The sequence below is a fragment of the Enhydra lutris genome, unplaced genomic scaffold (assembly GCF_002288905.1).
Source record: "Enhydra lutris kenyoni isolate GAN:26980312 unplaced genomic scaffold, ASM228890v2 scaffoldscaffold17, whole genome shotgun sequence".
Lineage (NCBI taxonomy): Eukaryota > Metazoa > Chordata > Mammalia > Carnivora > Mustelidae > Enhydra > Enhydra lutris.
This window is the reverse complement of record NW_019154101.1, coordinates 14,257,251-14,285,097: the sequence shown is the minus strand read 5'-3', so window position 1 is coordinate 14,285,097 and position 27,847 is coordinate 14,257,251. Positions and strand designations below refer to the sequence as shown.

Genomic DNA, 27,847 nt, shown 5'->3' with positions numbered 1-27,847 from the left:
GTGTGTGTGTGTGTGTGTGTGTGTGTGTGTGTGTGTGTGTGTGTGTGTGTGTGTCGGCCTAGCCTCCGTGATGCAGGGCCTTTTTAAATGAAGGGACAATGGTGCCAGCATTTTATTGTAAGCCCATATAACTTGGTGAGTGTGTAGGGGCCCTGCATTCTAATCTCAGCTCTGTTGTTTATTATAAATCATCCTTGGACAGACATCTCTTGGGTATTCGTTTCCTCATCTGTAAAGTGTGTGGGAGATGTGCTTTTATGGTCTTTTGGGCCTCTTGTCACCCTGATAATATCCATATAAACTGTATCTGTATAAACACTTCTTACAGATGGGAATAGAAGAGGTCTTTAGGTTTTATTTTAGCAGTTTGGTTTTAAAGCAGTGTCATTACATTTGGCATTCCAGTATGTCATTTTCTTTCCTTTAGATAAATGCAGAAAGCAAATATTAGGAAACTTTTAAGAATTATTTGTAGGGCTTCTGGCTTGCTCTGTCAGTAGGGCATGTGACTCTTAATCTGCATAGAGGTGACTTAAAAAAAATTATTTGTACTTTGCAGAGTAAGGAACATATGTGTAGAATAACAGACCTACAAGAGGAATTAAGGCACAGAGAACATCACATCTCAGACTTGGATAAGGAGGTGCAGCACCTTCATGAAAACATAAGTGCCCTAACCAAAGAACTGGAATTTAAGGGGAAAGAAATTCTCAGAATACGAAGTGAATCTAACCAACAGATGAGGTATGCCATTAATTACAATAGATAGAAGGAATATACAGCGTTATCTAAAAGACTGTTGTATAGTAGTTAGAAATACAAGCCTATTTTTACTAGACTGTCTTCTAGCAGATATTGAAGACCACTTCTTACTTTTTTTCTTGACTGCTCTAATTTAGAACATAGATGAAGTGTTTGTATTTTGAACAATGTGTATGCATTCAGTAACTTTGGAAATTGTATTATTAACTAAACTCTTTATAAAATAGAATTTAAAAAGCATTAAAGGAGACAACTTTAACAAGCTAGAAGATTAGAGCAAAGTAAGTAACTTACTTTAGGCTATTTCCATTAATTTTCTATATATTATACCTAAAACCATTTCAAATTTGGTAGAGTATAGAAAGTTTTGAAAGCTTGACCTCAGAATAACATATTCTTAACTAAAAATAAATTAAACAGGTTGCATGAACAAGATTTAAACAAGAGACTTGAAAAAGAGCTGGATGTCATGACAGCAGACCATCTCAGAGAGAAAAATATCATGCGGGCAGATTTTAATAAGACTAACGAGCTACTCAAGGAAATAAATGCAGCTTTACAAGTGTCGTAAGTCATATTGTATTAAAGAAAATTCATATGTGGGAAATAAACTGAGGAGACTGTGTCTAACCTCAGATTAGCTACTCTTTTAAATCTAATTGATACTTTAAAAAGAAAACTTAAGTGCTGTATTACAGATGGTAATTACAATGTGATATTTTCATTAATGAGGATAAGACAGTTGAGTGGCTCTCAGCTGCCATAGCTGCAGTTCCACTAGGACAATCCTTGCCTAAAGCTTGTCCCTCAGAATCCTGAGCTGTCACACTATGCTGAAAACTCTAGAGATGTCCATTGTATAATGTTAAGGAAAAAGAGCATATTGGAGCCAATAGGAATATTATGATCCCATACATGCACTAATAATACATGTTTTATATACAAATAAACAAAAGAGCTTAAAAAACAAATACAAAATTTTAATGATAGTACTTCCCTCTAGGGAGTAGATTACACCGTATTAGAGGTGGGGAAGAGCAAAATCTTCCTTTGTATTTTTTGTACTCTATATAGATATTGTTGGAGTTCCTACAAACAAGCATTTAATTTTGATTTTAAAAATTAATGAAAATAAAACATGAGAAATAGTCACTCATATATAGTAACTCCAATATTGTTAAAACCAAGATTTCTAATTATTGCTTAATGTTTTAAGGAAGTATTTAACAGCCCCTCTCTTTCCTACACACTTACACTGTTAACAACCACTGTGCAAATAGCATTCACTCCCATCTCTGAGGCCTGAACTCTAGTTCAACTTAAATGATCTCAGAATTAGTCTATTCTAAGCTGCTGCTGCTAATGATTTATTCACCTTTAGTCTCTCTTCTAACCAGTTAAAAAAGCTGCATAAAAAAATATATATACTTAAGTCAAAATATGACTAATCCCATTAACTTTAGTCTCCAAGTAAAACTTAAAACTCCTAGTGTCACTGTGCCTTATCCTCCCATGTCAGCCACACCGACCTTAGTTTCCTTCTGATTCTGTGTTTACAGTCTAGAATAATCTATGTCATTACTACCTGATTACCTTCCCCCAATCTCAAGCTCATCTTCTCACATTTTACCCATTTAACTAATTAAGCCTCATGGTAAATATTATTACATATATGTAGTATATATACCCACACTCACTTAAGCTGAAACAAAAAACAGACACCCCCTACCTTGCTCCCCTCACCTTGCTCCCCCAGCCCCGAGTGGTTGACGTTTACTTCAGCAGCTCCTGAAGTGAGATACCCTCTCCTGGATACATACAGAATTTTCACATTAATAGGCACTCTAATGTTTCCTGAATGAATTTTTTTGAGGATTCCCTATAGTATGTACTACTTCATGATTTAACACTTGAAATGTTGAGGAGACTCATGAGATCATTTTCCCAGTCAGTGATTCTTTAGTGTTTGGTGTTTGGGAGATAATTTTTTAAATACTTTTGAGCCACAGTAAGTGCTCATAATCTTGGGCATTTTGCAAAAATTAGTTAGAATAAACCCTGCTGTTTACCTTCCCTTCTCTCGGCCTCATTGGACAGAGGCTGAAGTCCTGGCATCCCCCTCTTCACAGTCTGACAAAACATGCTCACAAAAAGAATAACTTCTGTCTGTCCATGTGTCCTGTCTCCTTAGGAATGTTAATTTATAAAGATTAAAGGTTTGTTTCTACTTTATTCTGTTTTATGTGATTTTACACATTATGAATTTTCAGTAGATAACAAATTACTTTTTTATATTGTGATTTTTTTAATGATCAAAGAACTAGTATTACTCATGAGTCAAATAGTTTATCTGCTTTTCTAGATCTACCATTTGTTTTATGCTAGGTTAGATTAGGTCCATGCTAACCAACTGTATTTCTTTTTTCAACAGAAAACTACCACTATCATATAATTAGTCTTTAGCTTAGGTATTTATTCTTTTAGTTGAAGCCAAACATACATACCAATGTATTTGGACCAGCGCTATCCAGTAGATTTTCTGTGGTAATGAAAATGTCCTATATTTGCTCTGTCCAGTACAATTGTTATTAGCCACACACAATGGCAGTTAAGCATTTGAATTGTGGTTAGTACAACCAAGGAATTGAATTTTTCATTTAATTTTAATTCAACTATAAATAGCCACATATGGCCTACTGGCTACCATACTGGAAAGCACAGTTTTATACAACTGGATATTTCTGTTCCATATCCCTAAATGAAGCCTGCTTGAATCTGCTGAATAGCTTAGATCAGAGGTGGTGAGCAAAAAGAGTGCATCCCAGCTTAAGGAGGTGGGGGGACAAGAGTGGAATGTTCTCATCCTGTTGCAAAGGACTAAGGGCACCTTACTGAAGTTCCTAACCAAACGCAGGCTGACTTTAAATCTTTGAAATTGGAAAAACCCTGTGGATTTGTGGAAGTGGGCGGTAGTGGAAGGACTGGAGAAACGAACATGGGTCAGGCTGAATCCTGGAGTGAGGGGCCTCTGGGGCACCTGGAAGCTTCTTGCTTCTGTTCCCACCCCAAATCCTGTTTGGACATCAGGGAAGAGGGGACTAGAAATTTAAAGACCAGAAAGTATCATCTAAACATTGTAGGAATAGTAATGAGTTCTGTAGCTCTTATGGAATGATTACTAAAAAACCTCTTTTCTAATGCTGGGTACTAAAGTCTTAGATTTTGGATATTCTATAGAAATAGTTTTATTTTTGAGTGATACTGTAGTAAAAACCTTGTGTCTAATATGTCGCAGTTTTTGTTTAGAAACAAATGAGAGAATGAATGGTTTTAAAGAACTTTAAGCTAAATCTAAACATATATAGAACTTGGAATCATAGTCGATCTTTTTTATGCAGAAAAGGGGGTTCAGAGATAATTATTGTTTGTCTAAGTTTACATTTTCTCACTGTACTGGAACAAAAGATAGTTTCTTCTTGGGGGAAACATCAAATTTTCTGTACAGGTCTGTTAAGTAGATCAGGAATCCCTAATTGAAAAGTAACACTCTACCATGCCAGAATGACTTACTCTTTAAAAGTTGTTTGAGTTCTTTTATCCATAATACCTTATTGTTCTTTGTTGTTGTTTGATTTTTAAATTACCATCTGTGTAATGTGTGTTCATAAACTTTGTGATGTAAGGAAAAAGTATTTCTATTGTCATGCATCAGAGTCCATGCCCATAAATTATGGGGAAAGAAAGGTGCAACATTGAATTTCTTCCGTTATATATTTCTTTTCTTAAATTCCAGAGAGGATGGTATAATAGAGTTCATCCTTATACAATTAAGATTCTAAAATACCTCTGTGCCAATACTGTTGTTTGCCCTAGAATCTCAATTTACTGACTTTGTCAATTATTTTTTTAAAAAAGCATGGGAGAACTGCCACCTCGAAAACATTTTTATGCATTTCATACAACTTTTTTAGGTATTCATATTTTTGGTTTGTGTTGTTCACGAACCCTGGACATTGACCTATATATTGTTAGAGAAAAAAAAAAAAATCAAGGCATGCATGCCTGGGGAGAATCCAACAGTGACCTAATTAGACTTATATATGTTTTACTTGTGTTTTCTCTCTGTATTTCTTTTAATGGAAATCTATATTTTGAGTAAAAGACTAACTTGTATGTTTCCCTCAAAACAGTGTTTTCCAGGCTTTAATCTTTCAGAATTTGATCATTTCTGACTATCTTTGATACTGTTTTCATATTTTTAATTGATTCATTGTAACTTAAAAATTTAACAGGAAGATTTGATTATTTCTGCAGTAAAACCATTATCACTACTGAAAAATTGTATCCATTTTCTAAACAGAAGCTAGGCCATAATTATAAATATGTAAATTATGTGACAATAAAACAGTGTTATTAGATTCTAGCTAGCTCTTGCTGCTGCAGGCCAGCCTGAGCCCTGTGAAATAGGGTGATAAGCATATGTTGTGAAGGCCATTTAAGATACAGAACCACACTAAGACGCTTCCTTCTTGTGACCAGAAAGATTAAAGAACAAAGTAAGATCATTCCCTGTAGCACCAGCTGTTAACCCCTAGTCTTTGGGAAACCAGGCAGGTCTAGAGAGCTGCTGGGGGCAGTGGAAGAAAGGGACCAGGCTTTGACTTGAAATGGATCAGAGTAATACCACGTGTTCTATTAGAATTTTGAAAGACTTAGCAATTCTGGAAGTATATTTGCAATTTAAATCTAGATCATATTACTTGTTCTCTCCTTTAATGCTTTCCCATTTGTGTTTATATGAATTGTTTCTTCAATGTAATCAATTATTTTTTCCCTTTTAATATCAAGGTATCTTTTTAAAGTTTTTCTTGGTGATATTTAACTGATAACAATTTTGTAGGTAAATGAAAACATACACTAGAATTGAGGTGTATGTAGAACATATGTATGCAGAATGTATGTAGAACATACACCAGAGCAAAAAAGGTGGTTCAGGGATTTTAAGTGACTGTTTTAGACTCCCTTTACTTTAACTTCTCATTGTACTAGAACAAAAGAATAGAAATAATAGTTTTATTTGTTATTTTGTTTAATAATAGTTTTAAATAAGGCATTAAATTGAGCTTTTTAGCAACTCTTTACTTACTGCCAAGTATTTTTGTTCAGCTATAGGAAGCAGTTCAAAAATCTTCTTTTGCTTTTAACAGTGAAGTACCACAGTGACATCTTGTGGCAACTCTGGTATAAACCCAATGCCTTCTTCCTTGACCAGATCATTGTTTCTCAGGCTTCTTAAAATTTTGCCTGTAAAACGCCATATCATGATAAAATGCAAGGTCCCTCTGTGTGAGCAAGTGAAGCAGATTTTTCACTCAGCCTACATTATCACAAAAGAATAAAAGATAGTGAAACTAACCTCAAGCTGAATTGACAAAGTCGTCTCTGACCCTGAGACATTGACTTCCTAACCCCACACCTCCCTTTACCCACATATCTTCCAGAACCCAAGAGATTAGAACTTTAAGTTGGGCCGAGTTAGTGGAGTTTTTTACTAAAATTCCTAAAATACAGAAATTCTTGTACCCCTCTAGAATTGGGAAGTGGGAGTAGATCACTGATTCCCAGATGATAGATTATCTAGAAGTTACTCAGTGTGTGTTGAATACATTTCTCTGTGTATCTTCATTCACCATGATTTTTATTGAGCTTGCATTCTGTCCTTTTACTTTAAATGTTCTGCTCCCCCCGCCCAAACCCCTAGTTGAGCCAGCGGTTTCCATTTGCATCCTCTTCAGTCTGCCCTGTCCGATATCGATATTTTTAGACTCTGCAGGGCCTGTGGTGCCTATGCTCATAAAAGGTGGCCTCTATTCTAGAGTCTTTTTTTTTTTTTTTTTGAACCTTCGTTATTCTAGAGTCTTCAACGGCATTCAGGCCTATTGCCGTCTCATCTCATTCGGGGCAGAAGCAGCCTAGAAAATAATTATCTTATCTGATGAATCTTTTTTACAGTGTTTATGTATTAGCTGATCATACAGAATTTTTAAATTGTGTTTCCCGTAAACCAGGAAAGAATGATGTTGTGTATGTGTCCTTTGTTTCCCTTTCCTCTGTATCTTTTCTTGTCCCTTTTCTATGTTACCAAGCCTTATGTCATCACACAGGAGTGTATTTTGGTAAGTTCTCCTGATGGTGAAACCACAATTCCAGCATCATACCTATGTTTAGAGCTTAGTATTATTCAGTATATCATTTCTTCTACAGAGCTTACCTCACCTCATCCTGACATACTGTTGAATGACTTACAATGGGTGAATTCTTCTGAAAGTAATCTGTAAAGTCTTTAATAACATCATTTACCCCCTTAGAGCTTTAAGAACACTACAGCTATTTGAGACAATCATGTTATTATGTTGAAAAATTTTAAGGAAAAAAGTTTGCTTTTAAATTTTGTATGTGTTCAATTGGACTAATTTGAATAATGTAGATATTACAGAAGAATGTGTCTGAATCCTGTCAATGAACTAAAAGGTTTCTTGTTTCAGACTAGAAGAAATGGAAGAAAAATATTTAATGAGAGAATCAAAACCAGAAGATATACAGATGATTACAGAATTAAAAGCCATGCTTACAGAAAGAGACCATGTCATAAAGAAACTAATTGTAAGATTTGGGGGTGGGAGGGATGTAATCATTTTAGTTACCATGTTTGCCAATCAACAGTCTATTGGCTAAGTATTAAGTAATGCTAAATGAAAATTGAAAGTATAAGATATGTGCATTGTGATGAAAAGTTTATTAAAAATGTTCATGAATAAGGATAAGAAATATAAAGTAATTTTAAATTTGGTATTAAGTAAGAGGATTGTGCCTCTTTTCAGTATTTTTTGAAAAGTCCTTAGTACTTATTTTATGTTTAAAATAATGTCATTGGCAACATACAGTTAATATGTTATTGAAGGTGTGTATTGTTCATGTAGAATTAGAATTGGATAGGAAGGAACACATGTATACATTAGCCTGCACTGTGTACTTGAGCTAGTCGTATTATTTTACCCTGATCCAAGGAGATACTCCATGGGGAAAGGGATCCATTTTCTTAGGGTTCTAACTAAGAGAAGCTACAGGCTCTCTCTTGAGAGTCTTTTTTTTTTTTTTTTTTTTTTTTTAGATTTTATTTATTTATTTGACAGAGACACACAGAGAGGGAACACAAGTAAGAAGAGTGGGTGAGGGAGAAGCAGGCTCTCAGCTGAGCAGGGAGCCTGTGGGGCTCAATCCCAGAGTCCTGGGATCATGACCTGAGCCAAAAGCAGATGCTTAACGACTGAGCCACCCAGCGCCCCTCTCTTGAGAATCTTGGTCCAATGAGGTGTTAGGGTCTCTGAGCAGTCCATTAGGGAAGAAAATACAGTTTTAACAATAAATAAACTGACTTCATTATTCTTCAAGAATGAGAAATACAGTCTATGGCCATACCACCCTGAACGCACCTAATCTCGTCTGATCTCTGAAGCTAAGCAGGGTCGGGCCTGGTTTAGTACTTGGATGGAAAAATAAGAAATACGCAAATGTCTTAATAACTCATAAAACATTTTAGAGTTTTCTAAAATTATATATCCTGATCAATACTTAAAATAATTTTTACAGTCACTAAAAAAAATTTTTTTTTCAGGGTAAAACTAAAAATAGAATGCTAATCACTCTACTGGTTCATTGATCTCTTCAACTGAAAACTATGGATGTTAGCATGCAAAGAGAGCCTAGAAGCATTTATTTCTGAAGCCTTTTCTTTAACTTCTCTTTTTTGGCATTTAGGAAAGTCATCCTGTTGGCTGGGACTATTAAGTTCCTGCTAAAAGCAGCCAGTTTTCAATTGGGGTTCCTTATGGAACCCAGGAGCAGACATTGGCAGGATTTTCCAGGCATTGTGAACATGAGCACAGGAGTCCTCATAGATTCCTCTGATTACCTTCTATTCCACACATGAAGTTAGCACAGGGATTAAATGTAATTTATTTCATCTATGCTAGAAATAGCTTTTCCAGTTCTTAGTGAACAGATGTTAAAGATATAGTTGTATTTTATCCTCACAACAGGATAGGTATTAGACTTCAAAGAATAAAGCAAACACAAAGCAATGTAGCTAGTTGGTGACAGATTAGAAATCCGGGTAAGGGTTGTTCTACACTCTTCCTACTACACACCAATTCTGCGGACTCTGAAGCACATGGGCTGAGATTGGTGCAAATGACAGTGGTAACTAAGAAGAGTATGAAGTATCTGGTTCTACTAGAGCACAGTCATGCATTTCACACTCATGTGTTTACTTCTTACAGTCTGTTCAGTTGACACATGTTGGTGGTGAAGTAAAAGGCAAAGGATTTAACTGTATGTAGTTCACTTTTTCTCTGGTCAGTGATTAGAACTGCTGTAGTACAGTCAACCCTTGAACAGTGCAGGGGTTATGGGGCACCAACTCCCTGCATAGTTGAAAATCCACATATAACTGCCCGAAAACTGGATTACTAATAAACTACTGTTGACCGGAAGCCTTACTGATAACAAAGTCAATTAACACCTAATTTTATATTATATGTATTATATACCTGTAAAGTAAGCTGGAGAGAAGAATGTTACTAAAAAAACCATTAGACAAAATAACATTTATAGTACTTCATTCATCCAAAAAAATAAAAAAAAAAAGAAAATCAGCATGTAAGTGGACCCATACAGATCAAAACTTTGTTGTTCAAAAGTCAACACTAAGGTCTCTGAGAGGAGATTAGGCAAGATCAAATGTATTTCCCGTACTGAAGAATAATGACAATCAGTGTCACCTTTATAGAAACAATGAAACCATATACACAACTCCATGAATGTAAGTTAAGCTGCTCAGACTGCATAGTCAGCCCTTTGGAACAGAGAATAGGGCCAAATAAAATATTTAGATCCAGTCCTGGAGAAAAAAGTTATTAATGGGTAGAGAAGAACCCCAAAGCATACGGTTTTGAAAAGTTTTGAAAACCTTCCCACCAGCAGTCATTAAGTCACTAGCAGTCAAATCTAGAAATCTTTGATGAACGAGGTATATAAATCCTCACTCAGGTTTTATAGTAAATTCTGAATGAAATGGCATTTAAACAGTGTTAAATTTTCAATAGAAAATGTCTAAGTGGTGTTTATAATTCTTTTGCTTAGGAGGATAATAAGTTTTATCAGCTGGAATTAGTCAATCGAGAAACTAACTTCAACAAAGTGTTTAACTCAAGCCCTACTGTTGGTGTTATTAATCCATTGACTAAGGTATGTGCTATAAACACTATAAAACAGGGATGTAGTTTAAAACTTGTTTAAAATTTTTAATATTCAGAGCAGCATAGGATAAACCTTCCAAATCTTAAATTTAGTATTTAGAATTAAAATCTATGAATTTTTTATGTATACATTTTCACAGAATGAGATTAATATTTTTTGTTGAGAATTCACACTCCTTAAGACATTATTGTGAAACCTTGGTTTCTGTCATTTGGTTTTTCACATCTCCAAAAAACACTAACATCATTTTCTTGGTGTTCACTATCCTCATGAGGTCCTGAAAGGTACTCTAGCCCTGTATACCTAACAGCACTCCCTAATTTAAGGCTTAGGCCTGCCATGTTAATGAGCCTCGTTGCCTACCAGTCTTTGGAGAAGTGCTTTACTTCTCTCAGTCTTAGTACCTTTCTTGACACTTAAAATTGAAAATGGTCTATTCTAAGACTTTGTTACTCTCTCAGGACAGATAGAAGAGCATTATAGGCAAGTGAAATGGACATGGCTAAGTCTTACACATCTTTGTACCATAGCTTCCTATGGTATGGTAGGTATTCAGTTGCAAATTTCATCACATTTTCTGCAAGTGGCCACAAATAACTGAATAAAGCAAATAATTAATTATGTATATTGGCTTTATAGGGATTACATATCTTTTGGCAGAAATCAGTAGTAGAAATAAAGTACTAGTGCTAAAGCTATTTTGGGATTCAGATTTAATTTGCCCCTTATGCCTAATTTCTATTGAGCCCTTAGCCAGAAATTTTTACTTTCAGTGCTCCTAAAAACTTATCTGTTAAGAACATGGACTCTATCTTCCCTTCACAAATTAAACTGCTCCAAATTTTAAGCTTAAGCCTTTAACATAGAATGACTTAAATGTTTTATGAAACAGAACGACTGAAGTAGGGATGCCTATAGCTGATTCTATAGAGCTTAAAATACTACCTGGCACATGGAAGGCTCTCATAATTGGTGAATGAATTAATACAGTTAGTATTTAAGTTCATATTTTAGGGTGAAATATGTTTTTAATTACAAAGCAAGATTACAAGACTTGATGAAACAAATAATAAGATGAAAACATTTTCTTTTTTTAAAAGATTTTATTTATTTGACAGCAAAAGAGAGAACACAAGCAGAGGGAGTGCGAGAGGGAGAAGAAGGCTTCCCGCCAAGCAGGGAGCCAGGTGCAGGGCTGGATCCAGGGACCCTGGGACCCTCGATCCCGGGACCCTCATGACCCAAGCCGAAGGCAGATACTTAACAGCTGAGCCACCCAGGTGCCCCAATAAAATGAAAATGTTTCTAATATATTTTTTGGAATTAAATTTTTAGCTACAAAACCATTCCTGTAGAACTTTACCAACGAGACTTTTGATTCCTTCAAATAGAAACTTACAGTAGGTTTATTTACACCCTCTGGTGACTAGAATAAGAAAATGCAAAAGATACAGCTGTTCAATTCTGAGAGACTTCAGCTTTAATAATTGTGATTCTAGAAGACATTATTCTTCCCTTGTTTTTTCAGTTATGCAAAATAGACCTTTTGTCAGAGACTCTGTGATTCACAGAATATGACGTAGAGAAAGAGGGCAATGTCTAGATAGTAAGATCATTACTTTGTAAATAAAGGAAAAAGGCCAATTAGGCTATTGTTTTTTTTAAACACTTGAATCATTTTGCAGAAAAATATTTCAAAAATTTAATTAGCATGAATTTAACTTGTAAAAGATGGTATTAAAAATACCTTGCAAATGTAAAATTTTACTGTGTACAGCAAGATAATGCTCATTGATTCTAGAGGTGTGAATAAAATAGACTTAATGGTTTGCAAGCTGATGGGTTTTGATAATCTGATTGTATTTCTCTTGCTGTTAATTTTAAAGACCCAACTAAGAAATTTAATAAATGGATCACTTTTGTTTTATAACATTTAAATGTTTTTAAAAGATTATGATCCAATTATTGATACCACCAATTGGGAAAAGAGACTTTTTATGCAGATTTAATTTTCTTTCTTCAAAAAGATGGTGCAGCAAATTTGAAACCAGTTACTTGAGTCAACTTTAGGTCTTAAGTAGGAATGTGGGATATGTTTCAAACTACTTCACCAAGCATTTTTCCATTCCCTTTTTTTTTTTCAGGCAAGGAGTGCCTCCCTTTGACAGAATGCTAAAGTTCACCGACCTCCCTTTTAAAACTGTTTAACTTTATAACCTTCTTCTCCTAATTTTAGCCTAAATCTGTTTAACCTCATGGTATCTGCAAGACCTGCTCCTTTCCTCTTTCCTCTAAGTAGTCTTTTCCCTTTGACAGTCTTTCCATCTCTTCCCACCCACCCCCACCCCCGCCATGAACACCATCCTGTGTTTCTTTCTCATTCTTTCTGGCCCAGCAGCATGTCTGTCCTAAGGATTCCATGTAGATAAAGAACACCTCCAAGGATCCCCAGACCACACTTTGGGTAACACTGGTTCATTTTAACATCCAATTTAACATAAAGTTTCCAAAATCTACCCATGCCAAATTATATCTTCTACTATTCCTATTTTCTCATTTGTCCTTATGCAGGGACTATCCTCACATGTATTATTTTTAATGCAGCAAAAGAAGAAGAATGATAAGTCACCAACAAACAGGTTTGTGAGTGTTCCCAATCTAAGTGCTCTGGAATCTGGTGGAGTGGGCAATGGACATCCTAACCGCCTGGATCCCATTCCTAATTCTCCAGTCCACGATATTGAGTTCAACAGCAGCAAACCACTTCCACAGCCAGTGCCACCTAAAGAGCCCAAGACATTTTTGAGGTGAGCCCCGTCTCACCAGTGATTTTTTCTTTTCTTTTTTAACTTGAAAAATTTACCTTCTTACATTGCAGAAATTTGCTACTTTAAGACCAGCCTAGGAAAAGAAGTATCTCTGTGAAAGATTTTCAAAACTCATTTATCACTTCTCTAGAGAACTCCTTTTTGGCTCTGAAGACTTTTTTCTAATTTCTTGTCGATTTTTCTATATGCTGAAAGAGGTGCTAATGTAATTCGTATGCTTAGAATTTTGATATTTATTGATACCTGCTTCATTTTGATATTGTAGCAAATTTTTCACTAATAATCCATCTTTATTACAGAACTTAAAAATTTTTTTTGTTTTTCTTATATATTTTTTTCACTTTCTTGTTTACCAGACTTATTTACAAAAATATATGCTTACTGCCAAAATAAAAAAATATGTAAGCTCTGGGAATTTAACAATAGATATAAGCAAAAAATAAATTTAGAAAAAAATTTTTACAAGTGATATTCCAATTTGAAGTTAACCTGACTTAATTAAATATATTAACAAGGAGAATTTAAATGAAACCCAATTGTTAATCCATTAAATAATGTCAAAGTATGGTTGTTTTAGGTTTGCCTTACTGTTACTGAGTCTGTGCTGCTGTAAATTTTTTTAATTTATTCCTACTAAGTCTCAGCAGTGTCACTAGTAATAATCTTACAGGTAGACACAATCTTTTTCTAGGGTAAGTGATGACATAGTTAATGACTATTTTAAATAGAAAAAAGTAGCAAGAATAAAAATAGTCACATACACTTTTGAATGTGCCTCCTGCTAAATATTTTGTGTTGCTTATTTTCCCTTGTGCATGGGTATGTTCAGGTATCAGTAAGATGCATGTGCATGAGCTCAAGGAACTTGACCACTGGAGTTTCCATTACACATTGTTGCGTGCCTTGTAATTTCCCCCAAAGACGGTAGGGATTCTTTTATTTTCTCAACTAGCCCAAAGAATCTTTAGTTAGAATTAAGTATAAATGATATAATTTGGAGATGGAGGGGAAATGGGCTTCTTAAGGTACTCCTTTCGCCCTAGACTGTTTATGGCATTATGAAAGTTTAATATAAATATACATGTAGTAAAAATACTATGCCATGGCTTAGTTAGTTACATTTGAGGACACATCTGTAAAAAATCAAATGCTTGTGTCAGATTCTGAAATTTTAATTAAATAAAAAGGTGCTGAAAAAGAGGAATGTTACCTTGTTCTTATTTCTGATAGTTCCTCCTGAATATTTTTATTCAAAGTTTTTCTCAGCTGTCTGATTTTTGTCTTTTTGTAATTTTTTGTAATTGTTTTGATGTGGCTCCTCCTTAACTGACTTCATCTGAGCTGCTGATGCACTCTCATGCTCTCATGGAGTGGAGAAACTGATCTAGTGTAGAGGGATCTACAGAACACATCTAACACAGGGAACCAATTGTGGTCATCTACGCTGATGTTTTTTGTGCTTTTTCTTTCGTTTTGAAAAACAGCTTAATGCTGGGTTACATGTCTCTCTTTTTTTATGAATTCAGTCCTCCTCAGAGTGAAGCTTCCCCGGTGGCTTCTCCAGATCCCCAGCGCCAGGAGTGGTTTGCCCGGTACTTCACATTCTGAAAGAATTGTGTTGGCAACAGCTAGCTCTGTATGGACAGTTACTAAGAGCATGACCTTATACAGACCATTACGTGTACAGGCTTTCCTATGTCAAACACTGTGAATGAGAAGTATTTGTCTTTCCAATTTGAAAATACACTATTTCCTGTGATATTTATTGGAATCAGTCTACTATATTATGTGTGTAATTATAACAGTTATTTTTATTTGAGATGGAAGAGTCTTTAACCTTTGTAATTACTGCATAATAAATTTTGTTAGAACAAACAGTGCTTTTCATTTTTTTTCTAGTAAGCTTGTTAGACTTTTTAAATATTTTTAAATTCTAGATAAGACTTACTAAAGGTGTTTTCTAAAAAAGTTTTACTGCATAATAAAATATTATTTGACTTTTATAATCATAACAAAATCAGGATAGATACAGGATAAATATTCTAACTTGTTCCATTATCATGAATAACTATAACTATAAGCTCTGTCCTCTATAAGTCTATAATGAAAACACTTGTGGAAATTATAAACTTTCAGCTATAAAAATACTGTTGACTTATTTATAGTGTATTTTGTTATTCTGATAGCTGAGGGTCTAGGACTTCTAATATAGTTAGTATCTATGATTAATATGATTTATGGCCAAAAGTTATTTGGTAAAGAGACAGGTCTGTCTTAATTTGTCTTAAAAGTTAGTGGGTGATGGGTTTTAAGGAGGGCATTTGATGTAATGAGCACAGGGTATTATATGCAACTGATGAATCACTAAACTCTGCCCCTGGAACTAATACACTATATGTTAGTTAAATCTAAATTAAAATTAGAAAGAAAAAAAGTTTGTTATTGATATATCAACTACTATTCAACTAGTGCCAAATTTAGTTGACCATGCAGTGTAGATTTTAGAAGAATTTGGGTGAACAAGATGAATACAAACACCTGATCTATGAATGATTGTAACAATAAAGACCAGGTTTTTTAGTGGTTATTATGTGTCACTATGCTGAGGGGCATTAGAAAAACAAACCATTATATATGAGTTTGCACAGTCAGCATATTCTTTTAAGTTATCCTGGGGAAAAAAAAAAGTATATAAAATACTTGCTGTGAATTTTTTCTTCAACTGAGACTGAATTTTCTTTCTTTTTTAAGATTTTTAATTTTATTTGACAGAGAGAGAGAGAGATCACAAGTAGGCAGAGAGCAGGCAGAGGGGGAGGGGGAAGCAGGCTCCCTGCTAAGCAGAAAGCCCCATGTGGGGCTCGATACCAGGACCCTGAGATCACGACCTGAGCCGAAGGCAGAGGCTTAACCCACTGAGCCACCCAGGTGCCCCAAGACTGAATTTTCTAAGTGGTTAATTCTTATTTCAGAAAACAAATCTAGTTATTAGCACATATTCTCATCCCTGATTTTTATTTTACCTAATAATTTGGAGATTATTTACCAAGGATTTGATGATTAGTACTCATGCAGGTGAATGACTTGACACAGACATACAGAGATGATGAACGCCTGTCCTCAATATTCTAACCACATACTTGCTGAAATAGCCAAGGACCAAACTTTTTCAATATCAGAGCAATATCAGAAGGGACACAAGATTTATGAAGTGTACAGCGAGAAAAGAGAGAAGGAAGTGATTAATTCTACCTAGGTGGTCTCAGGGAAAGCTTGACATGGAAATGGTACCCAATTATAATTTTGAAGTATGGGTAGGAATTAACCAGACGAGGGACAGAGCTGTTTGAGCCACAATCTGGAACAAGTATCAAGATAGAAGAGGTGAGCTACATCCAGAGAATTAAGGGCAATCCTATGGGATCAATGTGTAGGCTAGAGAATATGGCCTAAGACAGCAACAATTCCTAGAGCCCCTAGCCTTTTATTAGAATTTAATATTTCTAACAGATTAACAACTCAAATGAAGAGTACAAATGTACAAGTAGTAAAGGTTAAAACCTATGCTCCATTATTCTACAAAGGGCCTGAGATGCTTAGTAAGGAATTCAGCTTGATCCTGAAGAATTTTGAGCAAGTAACAGCATGATTAGATTTAAATTTTTTAAATCACCATACTGGCTGAAAAAAAGAAAAAAAAGACCTACTTATATGCTGCCTATAAGAGACTCACTTTAGACCTAAAGACACATAGACATTGAAAATGAAAGGATGGAAAAAAGATATTCCATGCAAGTGGAAGAAACATAAAACAGACCAGAGTAGCAATACATATATCAGGCAATAGACTTTAAAACAAAGACTGTAACAAGAGATAATAAAAAAGGATATTACTTAACGATACTCCAATGAAACATAGAATAACTATAAATAACTATGCACCCAATATTGGAGCCTTTAAATCATAAAACAAATATTAACAGACATAAAGGGAGAAACTGACAGTAACACAATCAATTAGAGAGGAATTTAACACCCCATTATATCAGTGAATACAGAGATCAGGCAGAAAATCAATAAGGAAACCATGCCTTTGAATGACACATTAAACAAGATGGACTTAACAGATACATACAGAATATTCCATCCAAAAATATCAGAATACACATTCTTTTCAAGTGTGTATGGAACATTCTCAGGATAGATCACATGTTAGGCCATAAAACAAATCACATAAATTTTAAGATTAAAATCATATGATGTACCTTTTCTGGCCACAACAGTACGGAACTAGGAATCAATCACAAGAAAACAAAAACCCACAAACACATAGATGTTAAATAACCTGTTACTGAACCAATAGATCAGCAAAGAAACCCAAAGAGGAAATTAAAAAAATACATAGAGACAAGATAAAATTGTCCAAAATCTTTGGGATGCAGACAAAAGCAGTTCCAAGAGGGAAATTTAGACCCATACAGGCTTAAATGAAAAAAATAATTCAAACAATCTAAACTTATACCTAAAGAAACTAGAAAAAGAAGAAGAAAAAAGCCCAAGGTTAGTAGAAAGAAATAATAAAAACCATAACACAAATAAATGAAATAGATACACATACTCTCACATACCCACAACAGAAAAGATCAATGAAACCAAAAACTAGTTCTTTGGAAAAAAAAAAAAAATGGTAAACCTTCAGCCAGATTCTTCAAGAAAAAAAGAGAACCCAAATAAATCCAATAAGAGGGTGGGGGAGGAGAAAGAACTGGCACTACAGAAATACAAAGAATTGTAAGCAAATAATGTAAAAAAATTCTATGCCAACAAATTAGACAAACTGGAAGAAATGTATTCCTAGAAACATAAAATGTTTCTAAACTGAGCCAGGAATAAATAATAAATCTGAACAGACCAATTACTACTAACAAAATTGACTCAGTAACCAAAAAATTCCCAGCAGAAGTCCAAGATCAGACAGCTTCACAGGTGAATTCTACCACACATTTAAAAGCACAGTTAACACCCATTCTTCTCAAACTACTACAAAAAAACTAGAAAGAAAAGCTTCCAAATACATTGTACAAGGCCAGCATTACCCTGATACCAAAACTAGACAAAGACACTATGAAAAAAAAAAAAAAAAAAAAAAAAACTACAGGCCAATATCCCTGGTGAACATAGATGTAAAAATCCTCAACAAAATTTGAGCAAACCAAATTCAACAATACATTTGTAAAAAAAAAAAAAAAAAAAAAAATCATATACCATGTTTAAGTAGGATTTATTCCAGGAATGCAAAAGTAGTTCAACATTAGCAAATCAATCAATGTGATACACTGCATTAACAATGCAAAGGATAAAGTTTCTATCATCTCAATAGATGAAGAGAAAGCATATGACAAATTACAACATCCATTCATGACAAAATCCCTCAACAAAGAAGGTTTAGAGGGGAACATACCTCAAATGAATAAATACCACATATGAAAAACCCACGGCTAACATCATATTCATCAGTGGACAAGGATGTCCACTTTTGCCACATTGATAAACTCTTGGAAGTCATGGCCACAACAATTAAAGTAATAAAAGGCATACAAATTGATAAAATTCACTCTTTGCACATGACATGATGCTATATATAGAAAATTCTAAAGACCCCCCAAAAAAGTTAGAATAATTGAATTCAACAAATTTGCAGGATAGAAAATACAAAGAAGTCTGTTGTGTTTCTATACCCTTATAAATAGCAGAAACAGAATTTTTTAAAATCCCATTTACAGTAACAACATAAAGAATAAAATAGGGGCTTTATCACCAGCCTGGCTGGTTCCATTGGTAGAGCATGTGACTTTTGATCTCAAGGTTGTGGGTTTGAGCCCCACATTGGGTATAGTGATTACTTAAAATCTTAAAAACAAAACAAAAACAAAAAAACTAAGAATAAACATAACCAAATAGGTGGAACAACTCTGTAAAATACTGATGAAAGAAATTGAAGACAACACAAATAAATGGAAAGATATTCCATGATCATGAATTAGAAGAATATTGTTTAAATATCCATACTACCAAAAGCAATTACAGATTTAACGCAAGCCCTATCAAAATAGCAACAGCATTTTTCATAGACCTATAACATAAAATATTAAAATTTGTATGGAATCACATAAGACCCCAAATAGGCAAAGCAATCTTGAAAAAGAACAAGAAAGGTAGAGGTATCACAATCCCACATTTCAAGATACACTACAAAGCTGTAGTAATCAAAACAGTACAGTACTAGTGCAAAAACAGATACAGATCAGTGGAAAAGAATAGAGAGTTCAGAAATAAATCCGTGCTCTATGGTCAATTAATCTATGACAAAGGAAAAACATAGAATGGGGAAAAGACAGGTTCTTCAATAAATGGTGCTGGGAAAATTGGACAACTACATACAAAAGAATGAAACTGGACCACTTTCTTATACCATATACAAAAATAAACTCAAAATGCATTTAAGACTTAACTGTAAGACCTGAAGCCATAAAATTCCTCGAAGAAAACATCGGTAGTAATTTCTTTGACACTGGCCCTAGAAACATTTTTCTAGATAGGTCTCCTCAGGCAGGGAGCAAAAGAAAAATAAATTATTGGGATTAAACAAGCTTTTGCACAGCAAAGGAAACAACGAAACCAAAAGGCAGTCTCCTGATTGGGAGAAGATATTTACAAATGACCTATTCAATATAGGTTTAACATTCAAAATATATAAAGAACTTATACAACTCAACACCAAAAACCCCACAGAGAATCTAAATAGACATTTTCTCAAAGAAGACATACAGATCGCTAAAAGATACATGAAAAGATGCTTAACTTTATGAATCATCAGGGAAATGGAAATTTAAACCACAAGGAGATATTACCTCACACAAGTCAGAATGGCTAGTATCAAAAAGACAAGAAACAACCAGTGTTGGTGAGGGTGTGGAGAGAAAAGGACCCTTTGTGCACTGCTGGTGGAAATATGAATGTAAACATATGGAGAATCTTCAAAAAAATAACAAAACTACCATGTAATCCAGTAATTCCACTACTGGGTATTTATCCAAAGAAAACAAAAACACTAATTCAAAAACATACATGCACTCCAAGTTTAATGCAGCATTATTTACAATGGCTAAGATATGAAAGCAATCCAAGTGTCCATGGATAGATGAATAGATAAAGAAGATGTGATGCACACATACACACATTATATATGAAGGAATATTATTCAGCCATAAAAAAGAACAAGATCTTGCCATTTGTGACAACATGGGTGGAACCTAGAAGGTATTATGCTAAGTGAAATAAGTCAGACAGACATCATATGATTTCACTTATATGTGGAATCTAACAAAATAAACATAAGGCAGAAACAGACCCATAAGTACAGAGAACTGATGGGTGCAAGAGGGGAAATATGGGTAGGGGGTTAGGCAAAATGGTGAAGGGGAGGGGGCACTGTTTTCTGGTTGTAGAATGAGTAAGTCATGGAGATGAAAGGTACAGCATAGGGAATATAGTCAATGATATTGTAATAGTGTTGTATACAGATGGCAGCTCACTTGTGGTGAGCAAACTATAACATACAGACTTATTTTTTTAAAGATTTTATTTATTTATTTGACAGACAGAGATCACAAGTATGCAGAGAGGCAGGCAGAGAGAGAGAGGAGGAAGCAGCCTCCCTGCTGAGCAGAGAGCCCGATGCAGGGCTCGATCCCAAGACCCTGTGATCATGACCTGAGCTGAAGGCAGAGGCCTAACCCACTGAGCCACCCAGGCACCCCAACATACAGACTTATTGAATGTTGTTTTCCTGAAACTAATGTAACACTGTGTGTCAAATATACATCAATAAAAAAAAATAAATACTTTCCATGGATAATAATAAAAATAAAAAATAAAGAAGACTGCAGCTTTAGGAAACCTAAGCTGAATTGGCTAAGATACCTGCAGTCAGAATGTTCTTGCTGATCCTATCCTTCAAGTCTTTATCTATGCCACCATGATGCTCTGCCAACTGAGGACTCTGGGGTGATAGGACCCTAAGATGAGACTAAAGCTTTTCTGATTTTCTCTCCCCCTCTTTCTTTCTCTCTCTCTCTCTCTCTCTCTCACACACACACACACACACACACACACCAAATGGTCAAAGGAGTCATATATAAATGGTTAACACTGTAACTGGAGAAAAATAGTTTCAGCAAAAACATTTATTTTGATAGAAAAAGCAACATGGAATCCTAGAATCATAGTGTTAGAAGAATCCTTCAAAGCCATCTCTTCTAGGGGTGCCTGACTGGCTCAGTTGGTTAAGTGTCAGCTTTGGCTCAGATCATGATCCCAGGATCCTGAGATCAAGCCCCACATCCTCCAGCTCCCTGATCAGCAGGAAGCTTGTTTGTCCTTCTCCCTCTACCCCTCCCCCCAACTCATGTGCTCTCTCTCAAATGGATAATAAAATCTTAAAAAAAAAAAAAATCTCTTCTAAACTCCATAGAATGCTTTAATCTCCCCTAGAACATCCCCGACAACTTAGATACTCCAGTGATAGGAAGCTCACTTCCTCTGAGGCTCCCTAGACCAGGCTCTGCCACCAACAAAATCTTAACCTCTTGTGACTCAGTCTCCAGGTCTGTGTAATAAAATGACACCTTCTACCCTACCTTCCTACAAAGATAAAAGGAGATAATTTGGGATAGATATAAATTACTCTAGGTAGTAAATAGTTGTCCTGGAAAGTAGAAAAGTTACTGGAGAAGAGTAAAAGGATTGTCAGGCAGTGACTGAGACTGGAGGCTATATATTTACATTGAAACCCATCAGCCTGATGGTGCTCTTTGCCCATCTTCAGCTACTTGGATGCAGGTTTAGATCAATGGGTAGTTATACTTTACCAGGTTTAGGATTTTGTTAGGTAAAATGACAAATGAGGGAGATCAGAAGAGTGAGTATTTGCAGAGGCATGATAACAATGATAAAAATGCTATTTACCATCTTTAACATAATTATATTTATGCTAAGATTTTAGAAGTAAAACCACAGTGGACGTATACTACCACTTAATTAGCTTACTAATGGTACTGATCACCAATTTCCAATGTGTGTCAAGGGTGGAGGCGGGGTTGTCCCACATATCCTAGCAATTCTCCAACACCAGCTGTGTGTCCTACAATTCAACTCAATTCTGAAACTACCTGGAGATGACATCAGATCCCACAGGTTAAATGCTCACTCTACCAGACTGCTCTCTACTTTACACCCCAATCCCAAGCCTAGGTTGTTACCTGTGCTTTTGGTCAGCTGTCTATAAATCAGAGATTTCCACAATCCCCTCCTTGGGTTCAATTAATTTGCTAGAGCCACCCACAAAACTCAGGAAACCTGTTTACACATTGGCTTGCTGATTTATTACAAAGGATATTAAAGGTTACAGATGAACATGATGAAAACATACAAAGGGCAAGATCCCAAACAAAGGAGCTTCTATCCTTTTGGAGTTGGGGGCCTGGCACAGTGGCATATGGAGTGTTCTAGTTCCCCAACCCAAAAGCTCTCTGAATCCCATCCTTTTGTGTTTTTATTGAGGCATCATTACACAGGCATGACTGATTAAATTTATTGGCCATTAGTGCTTGACCCCAATCTCTAAGCCCCTCTTCTCTCCCTGGAGGCCCAGGAGTTCCAACCCTCTTGTCACAAGGTTGGCCTCCCTTTCAGAGCACAAATCCTTAGGTGAGGTCCAAAAATCAGCTGAATTACATAACAAAAGACACCTTGAGCATTCTCCTCACTTAGGAAATTCCAATGGTTGTAGGAAATTCTGTGTCAGAATTGGGGCAAAGATCAATATGTATTTCTTCTTTTTTTTAAAAAGATTTTATTTATTCATTTGACAAGAGAGAGCACAAGCAGGGGAAGTGGCAGCCTGAGGGAGAGGGAGAAGCAAGCTCTCCGGTGAACAGGGAGCCCGATGTGGGGCTTGATCCCAGGACCCTGAGATCATGACCAGAGCAGAAGGCAGACCCTTAACCCACTGAGCCACTCAGGCACCCCTCAATATGTATTTCTTATTATAAGTCACAATATCACTCTTACTTTGGAAGATGTCAAGTGGATTTGTACATAGAGGTTGAGATATTTAGTTTTTATCTCATTAAGTCACCTCCTCCATAACCAGTCTGTATGTAGGTATGATTAAAACTCTTGTTGTTTTTCTTCCTAACACCATATCTTCACATATTTACTTAAGACTTTTCATCATCAAACAGTAACTTTCTAGCTCTTAGCTTTTCCCCAACACTTTAACTTTAAATCTGGAATGAAGAGGCCCTAAGGGGAGAATCATGAAGAAGATATAGGATTAGGGGATGGAGAAAGAAAAATTTATAACATAACATGTTTGGAAAGACTTTATTCATGTCTGCAGAAACCATATGGAAAATTTTGTAAGAAAAACAATACAAATGGATATTTGGAAATATATCACAAAAATGTTTCTGAGTTAAGTATTCAGATTTTAAGAATATATTAATGATAAAAGCATATAAAAATATTGAGATCCAACTAAATCCAACTAAAAATTATCCATAGAAGTATTATTTTTGTATATGAAGTGGGAAACTTATTTTATCTAACAAAACAAAATGAATAGCAATTTTGCCACAGACCTATTCTTTGAAATAATGATACACATAACTTCTTTCATGTTATCACAAAGTTTCTAATATTCCCTATTATATGATACCACTGTGAAAATGGATTATATCATATTAATTTTGGTTTGGAAGATTAGTACCTATCAACCACATCTGGTAATCCCTGGAATATAATCTGAATGTGGTCATATTTAATTAAAAATATAATTTTACTTTTATTAGTAGTCAAAATCTGTTTGAAATAAAATAGCCCAAAAACTTTCACACATATAGTCAAATGATTTTTGACAAGGGTGCCAAGATCATTTAGTGGAAAAAGGACAGTTTTTTCAACAAACAGCACTGGGAAAACCAGATATCAATAAGAAAAAAAAAAAATGAAGATGGACCATTATCTTACACCATATACAAAATCTAACACAAAGTGGATCAAAAACTCAAATTTAAGAGCTAAAACTATACAACTCTTAGAGGAAAACATAGGGTAAATCTTCATGACATTAGATCGGGCAATGATTTCTTGGCTATGACCCCAAAAGCATAGGTAACAAAAGCACAAATAGATAAATGGGACTTCATCAATGTTCAAAGCCTTTGTGCATCAAAAGACATTATGAACAAAGTGAAAGGGTAATCACCCAAAATGGGAAAAAAATTCACAAAGCATATTTGTGGTAAGGGATTAATAGAAAGAACATACAAACAAACTACTAAGACTCAAAAACAACAATAAAAACCAATTCAAAAATGGGCAAAGGACTTAAACGTTTCTCCAGAGAATATATATAAATGGTAAATAAATATGTGAAAAAATGCTCAACATCATTAGTCATCAGAAAAGTCAAGTCAAAGTCACAATGAGATACTGCTTTACACCCATTTGAATGGCTTTTATTTTAAAAAAGTGAGAGGGCCACAAACAAATGGAAAGATAGTCCATATTCATGGATAAGAGGAACAAATGTTAGTAAAATATCCATCTACCCATTTGTTGGGAGATTTTTGATTACTGCTTCAGTTTCCTTACTGGTTATGGGTCTGTTCAGGTTTTCTATTTCTTCCTGGTTCAGTTGTGGTAGTTTATACATCTCTAGGAATTCATCCATTTCTTCCAGATTGTCAAATTTGCTGGTGTATAGTTGCTCGTAATATGTTCTTATAATTGTATTTCTTTGGTGTTGGTTGTGATCTTTACTCTTTCATTCATGATTTTATTAATTTGGGTCCTTTCACTTTTATTTTTGATAAGTCCACCCAGGGGTTTATCAATCTCATTAATTCTTTCAGAAAACCAGCTCCTAGTTTTGTTGATCTGTTCTACTGGGTTTTGTTTTGTTTTGTTTCTATTTCATTGATTTCTGCTATGATCTTTATGATTTCTCTTCTCCTGCTGGGTTTAGGCTTTCTTTGCTGTTCTTTCACCAGCTCCTTTAGGTGTAGGGTTAGGTTGTATATTTGAACCTTTCTTGTTTCTTGAGAAAGGCTTGTATTGCTATATACTTTCCTTGTAGGGCTGCCTTTGCTGCATCCCAAAGATTTTGAACAGTTATGTTTTCATTTTCATTTGTTTCCATCAATTTTTAAAATTCTTTAATTTCTTGGTTGACCCATTTATTCTTTAGTAGCATGCTCTTTATGATGTCAAGTTAAAAGCTAGCGAAAGGGGGCGCCTGGGTGGCTCAGTGGGTTAAGCCGCTGCCTTCGGCTCAGGTCATGATCTCAGAGTCCTGGGATCGAGCCCCGCATCGGGCTCTCTGCTCTCTAGGGGAGCCTGCTTCCTCCTCTCTCTCTGCCTGCCTCTCTGCCTGCTTGTGATCTCTCTGTCAAATAAATAAATAAAATTAAAAAAAAAAAAAAGCTAGCGAAAGAAGATGGGGTGACATTAGGGGGTCCCTAATATTTATTGAATACCCACAATTTGCCAAATTATTTTTATTTTTCATGGACTTCTTTTATTCTTCATTTTAATTTAAATTTTTTTAAAAATTAGTTTATTTATTTGAGAGAGAGAGTGGGGGCGGGGTAGAGGGAGCAGAAGATGGCAGAGGGAAAGTAATCCTCAAGCAGACTCCTCCCTGAGCATGGAGCCTGATATGGGGCTTGATCTCAGGACTCTGAGATCATGACCTGAGCTTAAATTAAGTGTATCAGTTGCTTAACCAACTGAGCCACTCAGGCATCCCTCTTCTTTTTTATCTTTTAATTCAAAGTAATACAGGTACATGGTCAAAATGTAATTGTATGTAAAGTGTACAAATTTTGAATGTATTTTCTTCCAAAAATATTAGTGATGATAAACATAAAAAAGAAATTAAAATTATTTTTCACATTAAAAAATCCATACTCCCAATCTACAGATTTAATGCAATTCCTATCAAAATACTAACAGAATTCTTAACAGAAATAGAACAATCCTACAATTTGTATGAAATCACAAAAGACCCCAAATACCCAAAGCAATCTTGAAAATGGAAACAAAAACAACAAAGCTGGAGGTATCACAATTTTGGATTTCAAGTTATACTACAAAGCTGTAGTAATCAAAACAGTATGATACTGGCATTAAAAGAGACAGATCAATGGCACAGAACAAAGATCTCAAAAATAAACCCACACTTATATGGTTAATTAATCTTTGACAAGGAGTAAAGAATATGCAATGGGGAAAAAGACAGTCTTCAACAAATGGTATGGGAAAACTGAACCACTACATATAAAAACTGGACTATTTTATACATCATAAATGAAGATGAGTTCAAAATGGGTTAAGGACCTAAATATGAGACCTGAAGTCATAAAAATACCAGAAAGGGGTACAAGCAGTAATTTCCCTTGACATCAGCTGTAACATTTTTCTAGCTACATCTCCTGAGGCAAAGGAAACAAAAGCAAAAATAAACTACTGGGATTACATTTAAAAAAAAAAAAAACCTTCTGCACAGCAAAGGAAACAACTAATAAAACTAAAAGGCAACCTACTAAATGGGAGAAGAAATCTGAAAATGACATATCCGATAAAGGGTTAGTATCCAAAATATATAAAGAACTGGGGTGCCTGGGTGCCTCAGTTGGTTGTGTCAGACTCTTGATTTTGGCCCAGGTCATGAGCTCAGGGTTGTGAGATTGAGGCCCATGCTGGGCTTTGCACTTGGTGTGGAATCTGTTTGAGATTCTTTCTCTCCCTCTGTGTCCCCCCCAAAGAGAGAAAGAGAGAGAGAGAGAGTGTGTGTGTGTGTATAACTTTTACAGCTGAACACAAAAAAACCCCCAAATAATCCAATTTAAAAAGGGCAGATGATATGAACATTTCTCCAAAGAAGATTCACAGATGGCCAACAGATAACGAAAAGATGCTCAACATCACTCATTGCCAGGGAAACACAAATCAATACCATAGTGAGATATGACTTCACACCTGTCAGAATGGCTATAATCAAAAACACAAGAAACAAGCTTTGGGGAGGATGTGGAGAAAAAAGGATCCTCTTACACTGTTGGTGGGAAACACAGTGTGAGACAAACACAGTGTAAGGCAAACTGATGTAGTGGAAACATGTTTGGAGTTTTTTCAAAAAGTTAAAAATAGAACTACCCTATCTATGATCCAGTAATTGCACCACTGCATATTTACCCAAAAAATACAAAACACTAATTCAAAGAGGTACATCCACTACTGTTTATTGCAGCATAATTTACAATAGACAAACTATAGAAGCAGCCCAAATATCCATCCATGGATGAATGGATAAAAAAGATGTGATTGAGATATATATATCAATATAGCAATATATCAATACACACACACACACACACACTGGACTAGTATTCAGCCATGAAAAGTAATGAAATATTGCCATTTGCAACAACATGGATGGAGCTAAAGAGTATAATATTCAGTGAAATACACCAGTTAGAGAAATACAAATACCATGTTGTTTCACTCATATGTGGAATTTAAGAAACAAAACAAATGAAGTGGGAAAAAAGAGCTAAACAAAAACCAGATCATTTACTATAGAGAAAACTGATGATTACCAGAGGGGAGGTGGAAGGGCGGGGGAAAGAGATGAAGGGGATTAAGAGAACACTTATCTTGATGGACACTGAGTAATGTACAGAATTCTTGAAAAACTATATTGTACACCTAAAATTAACATAATACTGCATATTAACTATACCAGAATTTTTAAAAAGAAAAAAAGGAAAACAGGTGGGAAGGGTAAGTGTTGACAAGAATGTTGAGAACCT

At 35.1% G+C, this 27,847-nt stretch overlaps 1 protein-coding gene across 1 annotated transcript in view; it reads left to right on the top strand.

The window, feature by feature from the left end:
- LOC111147760 (family with sequence similarity 184 member A) overlaps nucleotides 1–14,783 on the top strand; it is a 117,368-nt gene extending 102,585 nt beyond the window's left edge. Inside the window, exons 13-18 of the mRNA XM_022503990.1 lie at nucleotides 560–744; nucleotides 1,183–1,329; nucleotides 7,308–7,425; nucleotides 9,964–10,068; nucleotides 12,685–12,887; nucleotides 14,435–14,783. Of these exons, the coding sequence (XP_022359698.1) occupies nucleotides 560–744; nucleotides 1,183–1,329; nucleotides 7,308–7,425; nucleotides 9,964–10,068; nucleotides 12,685–12,887; nucleotides 14,435–14,516 (840 nt within the window). The 3' untranslated portion in view covers nucleotides 14,517–14,783. The remainder of the gene's footprint in view (nucleotides 1–559; nucleotides 745–1,182; nucleotides 1,330–7,307; nucleotides 7,426–9,963; nucleotides 10,069–12,684; nucleotides 12,888–14,434) is intronic.
- The last annotated feature ends 13,064 nt before the right edge of the window (nucleotides 14,784–27,847 follow it).